This window comes from Helianthus annuus, chromosome 8, assembly GCF_002127325.2.
Source record: "Helianthus annuus cultivar XRQ/B chromosome 8, HanXRQr2.0-SUNRISE, whole genome shotgun sequence".
NCBI lineage: Eukaryota > Viridiplantae > Streptophyta > Magnoliopsida > Asterales > Asteraceae > Helianthus > Helianthus annuus.
In genome coordinates this window covers 73,463,973-73,485,389 of record NC_035440.2, presented here as the reverse complement: position 1 = coordinate 73,485,389, position 21,417 = coordinate 73,463,973, and the positions used below count along the sequence as shown (strand labels likewise).

General features: G+C 37.1%; 1 protein-coding gene across 1 annotated transcript; it reads left to right on the top strand.

Moving 5' to 3' along the window:
- The first annotated feature begins 2,246 nt into the window (after positions 1-2,246).
- Positions 2,247-8,839, top strand: LOC110873052 (FACT complex subunit SPT16). Its single transcript, XM_022121974.2, has 3 exons — positions 2,247-2,458; positions 3,967-4,068; positions 5,494-8,839. Exon 3 carries the CDS (start codon positions 5,499-5,501, stop codon positions 8,700-8,702), a length of 3,204 nt encoding a protein of 1,067 aa, XP_021977666.1. The 5' UTR covers positions 2,247-2,458; positions 3,967-4,068; positions 5,494-5,498; the 3' UTR covers positions 8,703-8,839.
- Positions 8,840-21,417: the final 12,578 nt, after the last annotated feature.

Here is a 21,417-nt window from a genome sequence, read left to right as displayed (position 1 = left end):
TTACGGTTTCGTCCTTAATTTAAAATAGAATTACGTGTTTGCCATCACTTCAAAATAAAATTATGTTTTTGTCCCTCGTTTAAAATTATGATGTTGCCCTCGGTTCAAAATTATGATTTTATCCCCATATTACAATTACAATTTTGGCCCCAGTTCAAAATAAATTTTTGCTTTTGCCCCAAACTAAAAATGACGATTTTGCATTTTCGTCCCGTTTCAAAAATTATGATTTCGCCTTCAGTTTAAAATTATATTTTTGTCCGGTTCAAAATAAAAGTATACTTTTGCCCCCCCCCCCCCCCCCCAATTCAAAATTACGATATTGCCCTAAGTTTAAAATTTTGATTTTGCCCCAGTTCAAATTAAAAATATAGTTTTGTCTCCAGGTTAAAATTACGATTTTGTCCTTAGTACAAAGTTATATTACGGTTTTGTCTCCGGTTCAAATTTATAGTATTGCCATCACTTTAACTTTTGGCAAATTACGATTTTACCCAAGTCAACAAATACAACTTTGCCGTCAGTTCAAATTACAGTATTGTTATCGTTTTAGTTTTTTTAGCAAAACTATAAAAGTGTTTTTTAATTGGTTGACAGGATTTAATTTTTTTCCATGCCAAGGAGCTGCCTAACACTCGCTCATTAATCCTAAAAACTACAGTTTTGCCCTGAGCTCAGAACTACGGTCTTGTCATCGTTTTAGTTTTTTTTCCTAATAAAACTATAATAGTGTTTTTTAATTGATTGAGAATTATTCGGCCATCGTCCCGCAACGCGGGCGGGGCATTAACTAGTTACATCTATATTCTCAAGATGCGGTAATAGTGTTTTCCAATGATTGGGTCAAATGGGCGGGAAAGGGAATAGTGCCAGGCAGCTGCCTGGCACTCCCCTATTGGCCCGACAAATTTACGATTTTATCCCGTTTTAAAATTACGATTTTGCCATCACTTCAAAATTATGTTTTTACCCCAACTTAAAAATAAATTCACGCTTTTGTTCCCAGCTAAAAAATTCAATTTTGCCCTCGGTTCAAAATTACGATTTCCCCCGTTTAAATTTACACTTTTGCCATTAGTTTTTTTCCTTAAAATTACGATTTTGCCATCAGTTCAAAATTATGTTTTTACCCCCACTTAAAAATAAATTCACGCTTTTGCTCCCAGCTAAAAATTTCAATTTCCCCCTCGGTTCAAAATTATGATTTTGCCCTATTTAAATTTACAGTTTTGCTATTAGTTTTTTTTTCTCACAGCCAAGTTACGATTTTGCCCTCAATTTAAATTTACATTTTCTCCATCCTTTTTGTTTGTTTTCCTGGTTAAATTACAATTTTGCCCTCAGCATAAAATTACAGTTATGCCGGCAGCTGCCTGACACTCACTCACTGGTCCATTTAATTTACGATTTTATCCCTGATTTAAAATTATAATTTCTATTACATTTTTCCCATCGTTTTAGTTTTTTAGTAAAACCATAAAAGTTTTTTGTTTTTATTGGCTCACTCCATTTAATTTTTTTCATGTTAAGGAGCTGTCTAACACTCGCTATTTAGTCCTGAAAAATTACAGTTTTGCCCTGGGCCAAAAATTACGGTCTTATCATCGTTTTAGTTTTTTTCCTAATGTTTTTTTAATTGACTGATAATTATTCGGTCATCGCCCCGCAACGCGGGCGGGGCATCTAACTAGTTATTAAACAAATCAAGAGGCCTGGGTTTGAGACCCGGGCAGTGCATTTTTTTTTTAAATATTACATTTAATATGCCTAAAGTAAACCCAATTTTTTTCTTTTATTACGCCAAAAGTCTACCTAGTCTTTTCCTTTTAACATGCCAAAAGTTTACGCAGTTTTTCATTTATTTTTTTAAGTCAGTTTGCGATACTACACAATTTTTGTTTTTTTTTTTAAATATTACATTTAATATGCCTAAAGTAAACCCAATTTTTTCCTTTTATTACGCCAAAAGTCTACCCAGTCTTTTCCTTTTAATATGCCAAAGGTTTACGCAGTTTTTTTTTCCTTTATTCTTTTTTTAAGTCAGTCTGCAATACTACATTTGTACTTTACTAAAGTTACTCTATAGTTTCTAAACTTTAATAAGAAAATTTGTTTGATGAGCGTATTTTTATTACGTCTCAATGCTTTTTTAATGCTTCTTTTTAAGATTGTGTTATGAATGGTAATCGAGAAAACAATCCAACATGTTACTAAACCAAAAAATTTTCAGTTTAATGCTCCGGAACCAGGCGGGGCATAAAACTAGATTATACACATAATGTACGGGGAATGAAAATTTCAAAACTTTGAGATGTAGTGCCAATTGAGAAAGTTGGGCGGGTAAGATTACCCCCCAAAATCACATATAAAAACTCCCTCCATAACAAACCCCACCGCAGTCTCTTCCGGTTTCTAAACAACCGTCACCGGCGGCAACGATTTCGTCGACTCCGATCAGGTCAATTTCTCTCTTCACATCAATCCATATAATCTCTTCTCATATTACTGTCAATGCACTACTAAAATTAGGTTTAATGTATGCATTCACAATCCGAATTCGCGATTGAAGCCGATACTATTGCTATTAGGCAGTTTTAGAGCCAATTTAGCTCGAAATCATTGTGTTGTGAAGTTTTGGTGTGATGAATTTTGGATTGCTTAGGTTAATTTTGGTTTTGTTACGACTTTTTGCGAGATTAGGGTTTCAGATCTACGATTTACGCTGTGAGCTATGGAGAGGGGAATGTTCTTGTTATTTTTGTGATTTTGTAGTGCGAAATATGTGGATTATTGTTAGGTTTAAATTGGAGGAATTGGTGATTGTTTTGTGTGGATCGTTGTTTTGAATGCTGATGAGTTTTGATTTTGTGCAACTATGAGTTTTTTATTTGTGTGTAGAAATCGAACTTGCCTAGGTGGTTTTTTTTTTTTTTTTTTTTTTTTTTTTTTTTTTTTTTTGAATTTGAATTTGATGATTTTGAAATAAGTTTATTAAATGAAGAAAGTTGAAAAATGACTTGTGTTTAAATAAAAGGTCTTTAAGTAAAAGTTTGGATTTTTGTGAAATTTGCATTACTGGTATGCCTTTTTATATAAAACCTCGGACAAATAAGACAATCTACTTGCAATGAAAGCTTAGGTCAAGCTGAATTTGTAGAGTTAGCATACCTTATATTTATGATCTAACTGGCCTATTATTAGTTTAGTTTTTTGGGAACCAGTTGAAATCATCCAGAACGATTTATCATTAGGAAGAAGGATAGAGTACTTGCCAAAAAATGATTATTGTGTAGCTATGTGTTCTTCAAAATTAGACGTTCAACTATAATACACTGTATCGACTAGCCATTTAAGATATTAGATAATTGGATATGAATATGGTTTAGTGTGTGATATATTCCAAAAAATGATATCCACATTACCATAAATATAACACATGTTTCAATATCTAAAGCTTTTTTAGCGTAGTCGTGAAAGATATCTGTCTGTCATATACACATATGCATGCATATATAGTGTGTGGACACAGTTAACGGGTAATCTTAATAATTTGGTAGTCGTGGGTTTTGGAAAGAAATTAACAATGAAATAAAATAATGGGAAGCGGTCTTGTTTTGTTGAATTGCAATGCAAAAGTAAAGCTTTAGAAATCATGATTCTTATAATCATTTTATTTATATTAGACAACTGGTGTCTCAATGCTATTTGATTGTAGTGCATAATGTTTTTTGTATATGTCAAAGTGCTTTTGTTTCTTAGTCTCAAACATGCTTAAATTGTTAAAGTGAAAAACAAAAACTTGATTTGGAGATATTATGGATTTATGGTCTGATTGTTCATCAGTACAAAAGGAACTTTTTGAAGTGTTTGATTTGTTACAGTGAAATTTTTTATAATTTGACTGTGGGTGTCTTTGTTTTATCATTTCCTTTATGTAACTTCTGATTTTCTTTTATCCGTTTGTAGGATTTATACGTTCGACGCTAGCTAACAACATAAGAGGATAACGCAAGTACAGCAATACTCTTGTCTCAATTATTAGTCACGAAACTATTTACTTCAAACAAGGTGAGAAATCCTTTAATTAGTTGTAGATTTATTACTTTTCGCATTTATTATTTGTTTGTTTATCATAAAGTGCATCTTGTTGACTTGGGCAGAATATAACCACATTTTAAAAGCAAAGTTTGTGTATTGACTGTAGTTTGAACTTCTCAATATAGAACCCTACCATATGGTCTTTGTTCATAAGACCCACAAATAACCACAAATAGAAGTACACAATGGTTGAAATGAATGATAAGACCCACAAATATAAAATGTTTCAAATGAATGATATTTTTTTTTGAAACATCATCATCATACTCGGTAAATCCCACCAATAGCAAAGCAAAGTTGTAGACAACCTTACCTCTACCCCGTAACATGTTTTGAAACATGTGAGCAAAATTTTGCTCAGACCATGCGTCTTGGGCGTGGTTGCCCGGTTTTTTTTGCCCAAACACTCCGGGTCACCACCCCCTGGGCGTGTTTGGCTGATTTTTTTGTTTTTGCGTGATTTAAATCACGCCTTGCCCCCCATTTGTTTGTCCAATTACCTTCCATCTTCCTATTTTTTATCCAATAAGATTTTTTGATGGTTTTTGTTTTATTTAATTATATTACATCTCATTTAACATAATGCCCCACATCCCCACTACGCCCCTTTTGTAAAAATGCCCAATAATGCCCCATTGCTGACTGGGCTGCCACATGGCGCAAAACGCTCTAGGGTGGGGCATTATTCACCCCAACGACTACGCATGGTCTCAGAGGAAAAGGGCTTTTTATCTACTGGACTGTAACATTATGTAATCTATGGCTTGTACTTGAGCATTAGTTCATATAATGATAAATATTTTTTTGGAACAACAAAAGATTTGTATTTTAAGCCAATACATTCTATATCTTTTTATATTTTTTCATCTTGGTATATTAAGCAAAAGGAATAATGGATTTTAATAATCCAAACTATTAGCAATTGGTTAGCAACAGTCCCAACTCCAGAAATATCTACTAATGGTCTTACCATTTAACCTATTTTCTCCCAACGAGCCTTTTCTAACTGAGGTCTAACCCAGTTAGTTTTTTGGCGACGTGGACGCTGACGTGGCACAAACCTTTGTTATTTGATAGGTGTCTCCTTATGTGGCACTTCATCAATGGTGGTGGTGGAGGTGAGGTGGTGATGAGAGTCAAAAGGAGCCACCTTATCAAATAATGAAGGTTTGTGCCACGTCCACGTCACCAAAAAACTAACTGGGTTAGACATCAGTTAGAAAAGGCTCGTTGGGAGAAAATATGTTAGAAGGTGGGACCATCAGTAGATATGTAGTTGGGACTGTTGCCGGTCAATTGCTAATAGTTGGGATTATTAAAATCCATTATTCCAAAACAAAATGTCAGAGTTGTATATTGATTGTAGTATTGGAACTAATGAATTACATTCACCAGGAGAAATGGTTGAGCAACGAAACGGTGGAAACCATCCAACTGCGACTAACGGTGCAGCTGGAGGAGCTTCAGGTGTGTACGTAATTGATGCAAGTACATTAGTCAGGCGGCTAAAATCTCTGTATTTTCACTGGCGGGAACACAGGGAGGAGTTATGGGGATCTTGTAACGCATTTGTAGTAGCTACCCCACCACCATCTGACGATCTTCGTTATTTAAAATCATCAGCGTTAAACATCTGGCTTCTCGGTTACGAATTTCCCGAAACAATCATGCTTTTCTCAGATAAACAGATCCATTTTTTATGCAGCCAGAAAAAAGCATCACTTCTTGACGTTGTCAAAAAGTTAGCTGAAGAAGCTATAAACGTAGATGTCGTGATGCACGTAAAGGCCAAAAACGATGACGGGTTGACCCTAATGGACACCATTTTAACTTCCATTGAGTCTGCTAATTCCTGTATTCTTGGGCATATAGCAAGAGAGGCACCAGAAGGGAAACTTCTAGAAACGTGGACCGAGAAAATGAAGTCGTCACGTTTACAGCTTCGTGACATAACTAACGGATTGGCGGATCTTTTTTCCGTTAAGGAGACCGGTGAGCTTACGAACGTGAAAAAAGCCGCTTATTTAACCGCCTCTGCGATGAAACAGTTTGTTGTTCCGAAGCTTGAGAAGGTAATCGATGAAGAAAAGAAAGTGACTCATTCTTCTTTAATGGATGAAACTGAAAACGCTATTGCGAGGCCAGATACGATTAAAGTGAAGCTGAAACGTGAAAATGTTGATATATGTTACCCTCCGATTTTCCAGAGTGGCGGTAATTTTGATCTCAGGCCTAGTGCTTCAAGCAATGACGACCATTTGTACTATGATTCGGCTAGTGTGATTATCTGTGCTCTTGGGTCACGATATAATAGCTACTGCGCGAATGTGGCTAGAACGTTTCTCATCGATTCAAATGCTACACAAAGCAAGGCGTATCAGGTTCTTTTAAAAGCCCATGAGGCTGCTGTTGGTGTTCTGAAGCCCGGTATTAAAGCGAACGATGTTTACAAGGCTGCACTTGCGGTGGTTGAAAAAGAAGCTCCTGAGTTGACTTCCAATTTGACCAAATCAGCCGGGACGGGAATCGGTCTTGAGTTTCGGGAGTCGGGTTTGAATCTAAACGAGAAAAACGAAAGAGTTTTGAAAGCCGGTATGGTTTTTAACGTTTCGCTAGGGTTTCAAAACATGCAGACAAAGAGTAGCAAAGCGAAAAGTCAAAACTACGCACTGTTGATTGCTGATACGGTTGTTGTAACTGCTACCAGTCATGAAGTGGTGACGTTGTTAAGTTCCAAAGCGTTTAAAGACATTGCGTACTCGTTCAACGATGGTGAGGAAGAAGAAGACGAAAGGGCACAAGTGAAAGTGGATTCTAACCGTAACCGTAATGAAGCTTTATACTCTAAAGCGACTTTACGGTCAGACAACCATGAAATGTCTAAAGAAGAACTTAGAAGACAGCATCAAGCGGAACTCGCACGCCAAAAGAACGAAGAAACCGCTCAACGGCTTGCAGGTGGGACAACTGCAACGGGGAATGGAAGATCTTCTTCAAGAACTTCAAATGATTTAATTGCTTACAAGAATATAAACGATGTTCCTCCTAGAGACTTGATGATTCAAGTCGACCAGAAAAACGAGGCTATTCTTATTCCGTTATACGGAAGTATGGTGCCGTTCCATATTGCTACTGTGAAAACCGTTTCTAGTCAAGCTGACACGAGTCGAAACTGCTATATTCGTATAATATTTAACGTTCCCGGCACACCCTTTTCTTCTCAAGATCCAAATTCCGTCAAGAATCAAACAGATATTTTCTTAAAAGAGGTATCGTTTCGTTCTAAGGACCCGAGGCACATCAGTGAAGTGGTACAGCAGATCAAAACACTTAGACGAAACGTTGTTTCCCGAGAGTCTGAAAGAGCTGAGAGGGCATCGTTGGTTACTCAAGAGAAACTCGTGCTTGCGGGGAATAAATTTAAACCAATAAGATTAACCGATCTTTGGATCCGTCCAACGTTTCCGGGTCGTGGAAGGAAGCTTCCGGGTACACTCGAGGCTCATGACAACGGTTTCAGATACTCGACATCTAGAGCAGATGAACGTGTCGATATTCTGTTCGGTAACATTAAACACGCGTTTTTTCAGCCCGCAGAGAAGGAAATGATTACGCTACTTCACTTTCATCTCCACAACCACATCATGGTTGGAAACAAAAAAACGAAAGACATTCAGTTCTACGTTGAGGTGATGGACGTTGTGCAAACCCTAGGAGGTGGAAAGAGATCCGCTTACGATCCGGATGAGATCGAAGAAGAACAACGAGAACGGGATCGTAAAAACAAGATCAATATGGATTTCCAGAATTTTGTTAACCGTGTTAACGATCTTTGGGGGCAACCGAAGTTTAAGGAGTTTGATCTTGAGTTTGACCAGCCGTTAAGAGAACTTGGGTTTCACGGAGTACCGCATAAAGCTTCTGCTTTCATAGTTCCGACGTCAAGTTGTTTGGTTGAGCTTATCGAAACTCCATTTCTCGTGGTTAGTTTAAGCGAGATTGAAATTGTGAACCTTGAACGAGTCGGGCTAGGACAGAAGAATTTCGACATGGCGATCGTGTTTAAGGATTTTAAACGTGACGTGCTCCGGATCGACTCAATTCCTTCTACGTCACTCGATGGAATCAAAGAATGGCTTGACACGACCGACATTAAATACTATGAAAGCAGACTGAACATGAACTGGCGGGCCATATTGAAAACAATCACTGACGACCCACAAAACTTTATTGATGAAGGTGGGTGGGAGTTTTTGAACTTGGAAGCTAGTGATTCAGATTCTGATGGTTCACAGGAATCTGATCAGGGTTATGAGCCGTCTGACGTGGAGCCCGAGTCTGAGTCAGAAGATGACGGGTCTGACAGTGCGTCGTTGGTTGAGTCTGATGAAGACGAGGATGGGTCAGAGGAAGAGGACGGGTCAGAGGAAGAAGAAGGAAAGACGTGGGAAGAGTTGGAACGGGAAGCATCGAATGCTGACAGGGAGAAAGGTGGCGAGTCAGACAGTGAAGAGGAGAGGAAAAGAAGGAAGATGAAGGCGTTTGGTAAGTCGCGTGCAGGTCCCATCAGCAGCGCACCAAAGCGCCCAAAGTTCAGAAGGTGAATTTTTAGTCTAGAATAGTGGGAGTAAGGTTATAATCTCTTTTGTGAACTTGGTAGATGAATCTGGTATGATTTATATGCAAACCACTGTTTTTCCTCTTAAAAATTATTTATCAATCAATCAATATTTTGGAAGTAGTTTTTGTTGCTTGAAGTTTGGCGGATTTACTGCCATTTTAATCCTTCTGCTTCTAGAAGAATAAGATTGGCAAAATTGACAGGTCGGGTCAGGTAATAGGATACTTGATTTGGTCAAAATGGGGGCCTTTTTCTCGGAAAAATTATCGATTTTGGGTTGAAATACACTGTTCTTTGTTCTTTGTCAACCGCCACTTGCTTTCCTTTTTGGTCATATAATTTTACAACAGTAAAATTCTCAAAGGTAATCCATAAACAGAAGGTAATTAGTTCAAGAAATTAATTGATAAGGCTACTCGGTATAGTTGAGCCTCGTCCTTGGAGGATGACCCTTCACGTAAGCGTCACGTCGTAGTCCTTGGAGGATGCTCCTTCAAGTATGAAACCAAGGAAATGGAGGATGAGCATGCCCCCATCCAACTTAATTTATTTGTTTTTTTCTTTTAATTTCATCTACTTTTTTAACATTTATTAAATAAGATATAAAAATAAAATTATTAATATTAAAAACCAAACATTACATAATATTAAAAACCAAACATTACATAAGTTAATAAAAAACATAACCTAAAAAAATAAAAATCCTAAGAACTACCCTTTAAAACCGCTCGCTTTTCTGCGGGATGTCTATATCGGTTGTCATTATCTCCCATTCTTTTAGTTCGTTCTATTCTTGTTTCAATCGAACCAGTTCTTTCACCTCGCGTTCCTTCGCCTTTGCCTTTTGGGCCATGACCTCTGTGTACGCTTTGAACTGGGCCATAAACTCGTACATTTTGGAACTGCCCCGCGTTGCGGCTTGTTTTTTTTGCAGCCGCCTCCTTTTTTTGATTTATCCCTGCCCGGGGGACGTTCCTCCTCTCGTACCGCGTACTCTTCTTCGTCAAATTCGGGCTCATCATTTATATCAATTTGTCATCGTGCGTCCGAGCCCCCCACACTAAAACTACCAGTCTCCGAGGTTTTTTGTCGTTTAGCCATTGCAACCTCATTTGGAACCGGCGCTCACTAGCTATTGGTTCGTAAAACTTCCTAAGCCCGTACGTGTGGTAAAATGGATTTATGCGTAATTTCGTATTTATCCATCGCCGTTTTGAAAAGATCTTCGTCACTCATCCCACTACGACGATTACTTGTATATAAATTATTATATAATTTATATCGACGCAAACCGGTTCACGACCGGATGCATATTTCGCCACTTTGAAGAGATCGAGTCGACATCGCGATAATGGCCTTGTTCCATGATCACAAGGAACTTTGCTAATGTCGCTTTCCAAAACCCATCGTTTGTTTGTTTGGTTGGTACCTATATTTTTAGAATGTAACAAAAGTATATATTAAAAAAATAAATTATATTTTTAGTGTAAGATATATATAATTTTACATACCGACAATGGGGTGTTTGGATGTGCTAATCCACGCCTTCGCTAAGGCCTCCTCCTCGATCCTCATCTACGTTTTTGCCTTCGCTTTCGAAGGTTGATCTTTGTCAACCGCCACTTGCTTTCCTTTTTTACGTTTCGATGATTGCGGTTGCGTCTCCGGAACAATTTCAATGTCGTCTTCAACGGGTTGTGGTTGTTGAGAAGATTCAACGGGTTGTGGTTGTTGAAATTGAAGTTGCGTGTTGAACGTGTTTCGCATCATTATTTGTTGTAATGATTGCATTTGCAAGAAAGCGTTCGGTGATTGTTGAAAACCCGCAAAAGCGTTGATAGAAATTGAGAGGATGACCAACTTGGTTCCATTGAAGGATAGTAGCCGGGCACCGCAAAAACGTTTTGGTTCGGGTTTGGGTTGTTCAGGTTGTATGGATCCATGGTAAAAGTAGAAGAATGTTTATAAAAAGTAGAAGAAAAGTTGAGAGAGAGATGGAGTTGTAGTGGGTAAAAAATGGGGTGTTTGGGTTGTATTTATAAAAAAAGTTAATAAATTTTTTTGGGGTTTTTAAAATTTCTGCCCGTTGATGTTTGAAAAAAGGAATTTGATCTTTTACAACGGTCCATGCCCCAAACGGTAACATTTTTTGTCTTATGTGAGCGTCCCCAACATCCCTAGATAGACGGTTGAGACGACGACGGGGCGGGGGAAATGGTGTGCAGGGCGGCGACGGGCCAATACGGGCCGGGGACGGTCCCCATACCGTCTAGCCTAAGCATTTCATCCATAAGATTCATCGTATTGTTAAAACTTACATAATTTATTTCTAGGGTTAAGTTCACGTACAAAGTGCCTCATCGTACAAAATGTACGAAAATGCCTTGTCGCACCTAGGGCATAGTCTTTCAGTAGAGGCATAGAGCGTAGTGGTCACTTTAAGTTGTAAGCAAAACAGAAGATGTGTGACAATAACCCAAAAGGAATAAACAATAACATTATTCTAAACGGTTTGGTGCCTTGTCGCGCCTAGAGCAAGGTACCCGCCTTGCGTCCGTCTGCCTTAAGTGCAATGGCTGATCTGAGCTCCTACGTGTGCCAAGGTTGCCAGCAGCCAACTTCGGCGTGTCAGCTTAGTTATCTTCATGTCTAGCTTCCCAACTGGTAGACGTTTATCGTAGTAAATTTGGATCTTTTTTATAAACCGATAACATCATCATCATCATACTCAGTAAATCCCACCAATAGCAAAGCTAAGGTAGGGTCCGAGGAGGGTAAGATGTAGACAACCTTACCTCTACCCCGTAGGAGTAGAGATGTTGCTTCCAGTGAGACCCCCGGCTCGATGGTAGTTTTGTATCAAGCCTTGGACATAAGACACACAACACTCGGCAATTAAGACAAAAGCCAATTAGTGCATGTACTCCCTTGTCTTTCGGCTATCAACGCCACCACATGATGCATGATCAACCATCCCCCTCTTATTATTTTCACGAAATAAGTAAAACAACATTAAAATTAATGCACTTTCACTTTTGCTCCCCAAGCACCTACAAAAGTGGGAATTCCAATATATGGTCACTAATACTAGAGACTTCCTATTTTCAGTGATTGATAATATAAAAATTGTGCAATGCAGGTGGGATGTCTTTAAATATAACAACAATCATATTTACTTTATACAACGATAGACTAGTTTTTTTTAATAAAACAATTACACATTGGGCTACTTTCTACTAGTTCAATCCATTAAAGATAAAACATAACCCAAATGATCCCATGCAAAAGTAAACAAGTCAGACTTGTTGTTTCTTTATTCTTGATGTATTTTATGACAAATCACTAACTATCAAAGACCTGTGTGGCATTCTTGATGGATGGATCACTAACTACAATAGCCCCATTATTTTTTCAAATAATGTAAGTCGTTCGCCCCTAATCGTCAAACCGAGGATGCTCATTCTTTGACACACACGGACCCATGGGTTATCTTGTTTGTTTGATCGCGCAACAACTTACATTGGTTTGTGAGTTGGACCTAACGAGATAAGATTCAAAGTAGACAAACTGCTTTTAGATAGTGCAAAACAACCTATTGTCTTAATTGACAAGGATCTTTTGATTCATGAAGGTTAATCACAGACCAACCGTTGTTTGTAATCATTGTGACGACCGTTGCTTTCTTCTTTGTCTTGTCCATGTTGGTAGTTGGACATAGGATAGGGGCTGTCCATGTTGATTGTGGGACCTAGGGGTTATCCATATGGAATCATGGATGGTGGGATCATGTAAATTAGTAGGCTCAAATCCATAGCTTTATGGTGTGTAAAATAATTACTATAATAGTAAAATAATTACTATTAGATCCATTGGTTATAATAATAACTAGTGATTTTTTCACGCGCTTCGTGACGGGATTTCGGTTGGTATCTGTTCGATTTATCATAATACCAACTTTTACTATAGTAATCAAAAGAAAAAACCTAACATCGTTCGAAAACAATAAAAACAAATGTCAATACGGTACCTATTGTGTCGTTATCGTAACAAACATAACCAAAACTGACTGCACAACATTTGTATCGGTACTGGTATTGTTTTTCTTCCGGTAACGAAGATCGTATCTCTACCATACCGTACTGAACCGAACATCAGTACCAGTATGTATTAAATTTTATGGGTTCTTGTTTGATAACGTATATTCTACCGTTACCATAGTGAACCAAACGTACAACATCGGTTCGGTGTTGGTATTTATTTTTATTGTTTTTTTTTCTTTTGATAAACTGACATCGTGTCGCTAGCATATCGTACCAAACAACATCGGTTCGATATCTGTATTCATTTTATGGTTTCCGGTTTCAAAAATTGTTGAGACAATTTGAACCTTCTGACACCGTTTGAACAACATTGGTATCGGTCCCATGTGTTCGTTTTTAATGTTTCCGCTCAAACACGTGTTGATTTCTATACCGAGTGCATGAATCGTACCGAATAGATACTGATCCGATGTCCGTGGTAACGTACCATCACCATGGGCTGACGAATAACGTGGAATGTTAAAAATATAAATAAACATAGATGCCAATTTAGATTTTTTTAAAAGTTAACAAAAGTAAATTATTACTAAAAATCAAATTAAATGCTAAATAAAATACTATGTATTAATAAAAAATAGAAATAACAAATACCTAAGAATTAACAATTACTATTTATTACTAAAAAATCAAATAAGTAAAAAATAAAATATTACTAAAACTAATAAACAAATACCTAAAATTTTTGAGTTACTATTCATCATAACTTTCTAATCATATGTTTACTAAAAAATCAAATAAATAAAAAATAAGATATTACTAAAAATAATAAACAAATACCTAAAATTTTTGAGTTATTGTTCATCATAACTTTGTAATCATATGTATAACTACTAATGTTGAATATAAATTATGATTTCTTTCATAAAGAGCTTACTATGGGAGCTAGATGTTAGATCCATTGGTTATAATAGGACTCTGACTTCTCCCCCCTCACGATCCCTTTTAATCTTTTGTTTACATGTAACGTACTCATGCCATATTGTGCATCATACCCTTTCTTTTTATATCCGCCATGATACAAACACATATGTACCTCTTCATATATGACCAGAAATAGATATAACAAGAGTAAATTGCACAAAACGTCTTTTATGTTTCTTTAAACTTGCAGGTTCCAGCCTTAATGTTTAAAACTTGCTGAAAACAGTCTTTACGTTTACAAGGTTTAAACATTAAGGCTGAAATCTGCAAGTTTGAGAAAACATAAAAGACGTTTTGTGTAATTTACTCTTGTAGCTCTATTTCTATTTATCATTTTTATTCAAGGAAAACCCGGAATTTATAGTATTTATGTAATCAAGAATTTGTTATTTGACAAGTGCAATTTTTTTATACAGTAAAAAAGCCACATATAATGATGAAAGTTCTGTTTCTAATGGAGTGCAGTGTATTTTTTTTTAATATGATAAGTTGATAACTTATTAAAATAACTTGAAGATTTTAGGTTCCAATCTTATATTTGTAAAGTAACCAAGAAATTACTCGATTAGAATGCGTTATTGCATATGTGATTTTTTATATGCCACGGAATTTGCCTCTCAAACTTATTTAATATATTGTTGACTTTGATATTGATCGAAATTTTTTAGTGTTCAACTTGCAATGCCAACTGCCAATCATTTATTTTCTAAAATACATTATTTATAAGGTGGAGTCTTTTTATACGGTCACCTTGGAATCTTGGATCATCGATTCATTCACGTTATAAAAAAATTTACAAGACTATCATCAAAACAACAGTATGTATCATCGTCAAACAATAAGGGTGTAAGGGTGCACCCCTCGTGAGAAGAGAAAAATTTTCACAGCATCCACAATAAGACCCACTAAAAACACCTAAAAACATGTCCAGTCAGCTGCCACGTCAGAAAAACAATCACCCTTCAAAAACATCAAAAACATCAAAAACCCACCCAATAAGAAAACACAAAAGCACATAAAAACATTGTCACATCATCACCACCTTTTTATTTTTTAACCACACATTTACACCGCTTATTCTCTCTCTCTCTATATTATATATATTAAAAGTACATGGGTCCTATCATTTACTCATTTTTTCTAGTTCTTGGAGAAAAACACCACCTAAAAAACGGGTATAAAAAACATGTTCCACAATAAGAAAAACATGAACATATGCCACATAGACATATAAAAACATGAAAAAATAGCCTATTGGAGATGCTCTTAATCATGATTTGTCATGTATCCTATATAAAGAGGTGTAAACCTCATTATTAGGGCACAAGATATGGGGTCATCACACTTTTTGTAGCTGGAAATAGGGGATTATTCCCCTACCAACCATCTCTACATCCCCACATTTCTTTCTTCTCTATTGCGTATCTAGATTCAAAAGAAAAACGAGTAGGGATTATTGATATCTTAGAGAAGACGGTTCGAATGCCTCTTTGGGTGAATCCGTGTTTCTTCAGTAAATCAGTAATCACTATATGTGATGAAAAGAACCACTTCGATGAGAAAGTTTTTGACTTTTGATACTTTGTCACCCATCACTACAATAAAAACCCATAATTTATTCAACATAATTGATATTTTATAAAATGTTTAAAATTCAAATAAACATTTTTTTAATTAGCTGATTAACTTAAACACATCACACCCTTTAATCATACTCATAAATCTTGACTTAATCCATTATGAGAGTTAAACCCTCAATCTAATAATCTAATAAGAAAGCACATTTTTTTTCCATACAACATGGGATTACTAGACTTCAATCCCATTAGTTAAAAAATTAAATAAATAGACATTGGAATGCATATTTATTAAATTTATCATATTTATTTCAAAAGATATAAACAATTTAAGGTCATCCCTCCCAAGTTTAAACCTTTTTATTTAATTTTAAACAAATATGTAGTGTTTATTGTCGCTCTTATCGAATTGCTCACTCGAATTTAAGGTCACCCCTCCCATGTTTTTTAATGGCAAATTTGGATCACTGACGGACCACTGAAGTATCATCGTGCTACCAACGGAACCCCCGATCATATCCAAAACATAGTTTAAATATCTTAATAAATTTATATATACAACAATGATCTTATGTAAAGATATTTTGATCCATTTCTAAGGCTCTACTATTCCTCTTTTAGGTAAAACACCCAAGATGGAAGAGGTACACAACCATATACTTATGATGAGCATAACGATGTGATTTCTTTAGAGTCTACTGCAACATAGGGCACAACTATGTGCTTTCGGGCTACATGGTCGAATAAACATGTCGTTTTTATCATTTTCTTTTAGAGTAAAATACAATTTGCGTCTTTGGGGTTTAGGGGCGCTGTCAGGTCACGTCCCCGAAACAAATTTTTCGCTGCATGAGTCTCTATTGTTTGAAATTTGCTACATGTTGAGTCTCTTCCGTCAACTAAATTGTGAGTTTAAGGTCAAATGTCCTTTTTGCCCCTCCTTAAATAGTTATTTCCTCAATTCTTTTCAATTTTACCCTAACTAGTGTTTTTCAACGACGCGCGTTGCGCGAAAGGCATTGGTGTTTTTAATGGTATTGCAAAAAGGTTTAGATTTCACTTTCTTTCAATTTGATCAATAGGTAGATATAGTTTTATTAATCAATCTCAAACAAATATCTTTTCGAAATTTTTACAAAGGCGTCAGTTAATAATAGTATGAAAAACAGTTCACTACTTGTTTCATTTCAAAATCACTCGACTTACGGTTCACCAAAAAAAGCAACCATCATCTGAACTTCCAGATGAAAACAAATTAGCATACTCCACCTTGAACCATTTATCTTGTAACATTCTGAGCAACCAACAAATCGGAAGCAACAACAGATGAACTAATAACAACGAACAGATCATTAGAGACCCCAACCATGACCTCTATTCCAGACCCTATAAGTGCCCTGAGAGAATCAATCTGCATCAATCGATTTCAATGTCACGTTAACTCTTAAAATCCTATAGAGACTGGAAAAGTTTTAGAATACAATTCAAAACACATGCCACTATATGACTTGTAAACACCACAAACGGCGCCATACTGTAACAATAACTATGCCAAAACTGCATTTATAAACAACCTAAGCTTAACATTATCTGAGTTAGACTGACGGTACGCTTATGCGGCAGTGGCAGTGCGAGCGCATATTTCTCCCCATGAGCAGCTCTCTTTGGAAATTAGTCTAAGGTAGTTTCCCCTGCAAGAAACACATCACAATCATAAACACTAATCATAAGTCTTGAACATTTAATCCAAATCAACTCATACGTACCAAATATTAATTATTATGAACAAAACCCTAAGGTTCACCTTCCTAGATGCTAACTCAATAAGTCATTTAAGAACCTCATGTAGCTGAGTTCCTTGTGCACCGTGTGGACAATCATAAGCAACCACCACCACGTTCAACCAATCAAAGGGCACCACCACCACATGATAGCATATAATATAACATAATGATAATGATAACCATTAATAGTGTGATAATGAGTAGCCGAGAAAGCACATAAAAAACGCTATATACTTAACTATATCAGCAGGGTCCTTTTTTTGTATATTGATGCCAAATTTTTAGTTAGGTTATAAGACTCAGATGGTGTCGTTAACATGGCTGCAATGGATGCCACGCCAATGTGAGATCCTCACCCGATCATCATAGCCTAATTTTTTAGTTAGGTTATAAGGCTCAGACAATGTCATCAACATGGCTGCAATGGATGCCACGCCAATGCGAGATCCTTATCCGATCATCATAGCCTTATCTTCCATCTTCATCATATTCAAAAACCCACATAACGTTTGTGCTTTAGTGGTACCTTATCTTCCATCTCATCATATTCAAAAACCCACATAACGTTTGTGCTTTAGTGGTGTAAACCCGATGAAGTGGAAAAGACACCAGGCACTGCCCAACAACATCCAATTAAACACATCCACACAGAGACATGCGGGTTGAAGATGAAAGGCCAGGTGTTATTTGGGTGGATTCATGCCATGGGTTATATCAACCGATCAGGTTCCAGCTGAATACATGCGGATGTGGTGGAAACATATTGGTACCAACCTCCCTACCATGAAACACGTCCTAGAAGTATCCTCTTTTTCATCTTCATATTAAATGTAACCTTAAGTCGGGAATCTGTAACTTCTACATATTCACCCAGGTCATCCTGCATACCAGAGTAGAACAAACAAAAACAACTTTTGGATACAATGAGTCTGATGTGCAGATCAAGTTCCTCACTGACTGCACATAATACGCGTACTGAACAATGGATTAGAGTCATATATGCATGCAAATGGAATTCATAATTGAAGCTTAAAAAATACAATTACACAAACCATGTTAATCAAAAGGATGTATGATTTTGGAGTAAAACCAAATACTTACAACTTTAGAGTCGAAAGAACACAACTATCATCAGATAAAACAAAACCCGAATCACTTTCTCTCTTACCTAACAAAGTGAAAGTTCTGTGTTTTTGGAATTGTTTAGGAGGATTAGCAGTTTATCTAGTTCACATGAAACCTGAATCGCATTCACGACTCAATAACAAACTTAAAGAGCATACGCGTGAACAAAAGGAATACATGCATTACTGAAAAACAGGCCTGCAGCTCCAAACTCCACTTTTTATATAAATATGTTCATCCAAACACCCTCTTTACTTTTTCTCATTAACTTGTTCCTTCCACCTCATATATCTCATATGGAGGTATCACATCAAAAAGTAATGTACACCACAGAAGCACATTTATCTCCCCATAAGTTGCTTTATTTTTTTTCTTCCTTTGACCCAAATTTTCAAAGCTCGAGATTATATCAACCGACCTATATAGTTTGCATAGAAGTTTACTTAACAAATGATTCCACAATAACCATATGAAGGTAGACATATTAGGATTGCTATTTGTATAATTTCTATTCTTAGACATAAATAGATAAAATGATGCATTCCAATTTCCAAATGACAAATTGACAACAGGATGGTTTGTTGATTTTTTTAATGATTAAAGTAATGTTTACTTAAAGATGGTATATAAAGCATTGCAAAGGGCCGTTATAGTATTATTTAAGAGGATAAAAGTAGATAAAAATAAGTGTTTAATCCAATAATGAATCAAAAGACACTGAATCAGAAGATTACCTTTAAATCTTCTAGGCCGCTTATTTGATGAGTGAAACAAAGATGTGGGTCATTGTTCCTATTGCTGAGTAAATCAAAAGCACCATCGATACACCACCGGAACCCTCATGTGAAACCGCCACCAACGATCGCCTGGCAGCATGGCGAAGGCGGCGGATTCAGGACCGCCACCGTCCGACAGAGGCGGCGGCGCCACCATCCACCACCTACTGACCAGCAAGATGGGAAGGCGGCGAAATTAGTACCACCACCGTCTGCCAGAGACGACGGAGTGAAGACACGGGCTGCTACGGACTCCGTCTCTCTCTATCACTTTCTCTCTCTAGATGGACATTTGGTGATTTACTTGTGGTTTGGTGTCTAAATCTGATGAAGAGGAAAAGCACCAAGCACCGCCTCATCATCCAGTTAGATACATCCACACACAAAGACACGTGGGTTAAAAGATGAAAGACCAGGTGTTGAGGAGGTGGATTAACACCATTGGTTAGATCAACCGACCTGAATGAACACTGTTCATTTAGGTTGGTTTATTAATAGAGATTAATAATTTCATTTCTCTCTTCTCTCCGGATCTATCTTCTTCTCTTTCATTGTCTCTTTTCATCTTTTTCATTTTACATCAAAGATCAACACCATCTTCATTATAATGCCATGCACCTTCAACGAGGGCGGTGGTGGGTTTATGTTGGGTTTTGTACTTTAAAATTATATTGATTTTGTATGTGTTGATGCAACAAATAATAGACCAAGGGTAATAGCTGGGCTACTTAGGCAAAAGGGTTGAAGGGTTCAACTTTGCCTAACGCAGGTCGTGAGGTCCCCCCATGTCTGCAAGACGTGGAGAGAGGTTCACTAGTTTATTTTTGCTGTTTGCTAAAGATCCTCATCTGAAGTGTGCTCAGATTCGGATGAATTAGCAAAAGGAATGTGTGTGTTGAATGTGAAAGAAAGTAACTCGCATGAAGCAAGTACTCGAAGTGAATGACCAGAGATCTTAGGAATCAGGACTGGTCAGGAATGTCTGCTTAGTAAATGAAGTGTTTAATTTATAGGAGAAGGCATCTCTCAAAGAGGAATGCATTTGACTAGTGACCATGCTTGCAGTGAGGGACTTACCCTTTCGGGGGTCGAAGCCTTTTGACCCGCGGATAAAAGAGTGTGCTCTGTGGATCTACGTTACTTTTGCTGCTGGTGAGTTGGTAAAGCAACCCAGAGATGTGACTTCTTACAGTTTCCGAGTTGCTTTATTTCAGTTCCTCAGGTTTTGAAGCTTTGAACCTTTTTACCTTTTAAGCACTCATGTATTATTGTCATTTTATTTGGTCTTGGGCTACCCCCGTCATCAGCCCCCCAAGTCAGAGGTTTTTGTAGGATGAGCTCAAAGACTTCTGACTTTTATACATGTATTTTTCTGCTTAAAGGCTTCAAGGGTTCGAAGCTTGAAGGGTTGGAAACGGTTTTGGGGTTTTTTTAATTTTGAATTTGACAAGACAGTTGACCTGACTTGTGGCAGTTTGTCAGGCGGCGGTTTTTAATTCCTTTGCCTAATCATATTAATTCTTATCTCATTAATTTACATATGCTTTAACACAAGAAACATCATTCGCTTTCTTTTTCTCAAGTTTTCCTCTTTTCGAAAACAGGTTAGTTTCCTCTGTTTTATTTTCTGTTTAATTTTCGCATATCATGGGTGCTCGTAAGGATTTGGCAAAGTCATTTTCTCGAATGACTCAGGAGGAAGTTGATTTGTTTTGTATAGAGTGGGGGATTGTCACACCCCCAAAATCCACCCGCGGAGTATCACCGCTTGGAGGCGTGACTGACCAGGATCAAGCCACCAATCATATAGAACAACGTAAATAGTAAAGTAAATGTAATTTAACCAAACCAATCCATATGAAAGGTGTTCAAAACATAAGTATAAATTCAACGTTTAGCGGAAGCATATGAGTAAAAGCCCAACATAAATAAAGTATGTAATGTCATAATGTTTAATCAAAGCATTCACGATCCTTGTCCACAACGACTGTGCCTCCCAGTGCAAGCTCCATGTATACCTAACGACCTGCAAGGCATGTAACAGAGGGTCAACAACAAGTTGAGCGAGTTCACAGTAAGTAAGTTCGTAATAGCAAGTTTGTTTCGTAAGATGTGGCTCTGCTGGGCCGATAATATGTTCTATTAGTAGGGGCTTCCCATGTTTGCGTATACACTAGACTATTTGTAACCATAAGTGCTCTTCTTAACCCGAGAACAGTAGTACGTACAAGGTTTACGTAGGCTTTACGTAAGTGTCCTTCACAAACCGAGGACAGTGGTACGCGGGGGTTTACGTAGGTTTTACGTAAGTGCCTGACACAACCCGAGGCACTTACGTAAAATTGAAGAATTCGGACCATGCTTGTTTAACAAAAGTTCGGATCATGTAAGAATCCAAAGTCGGACTCATGAGAA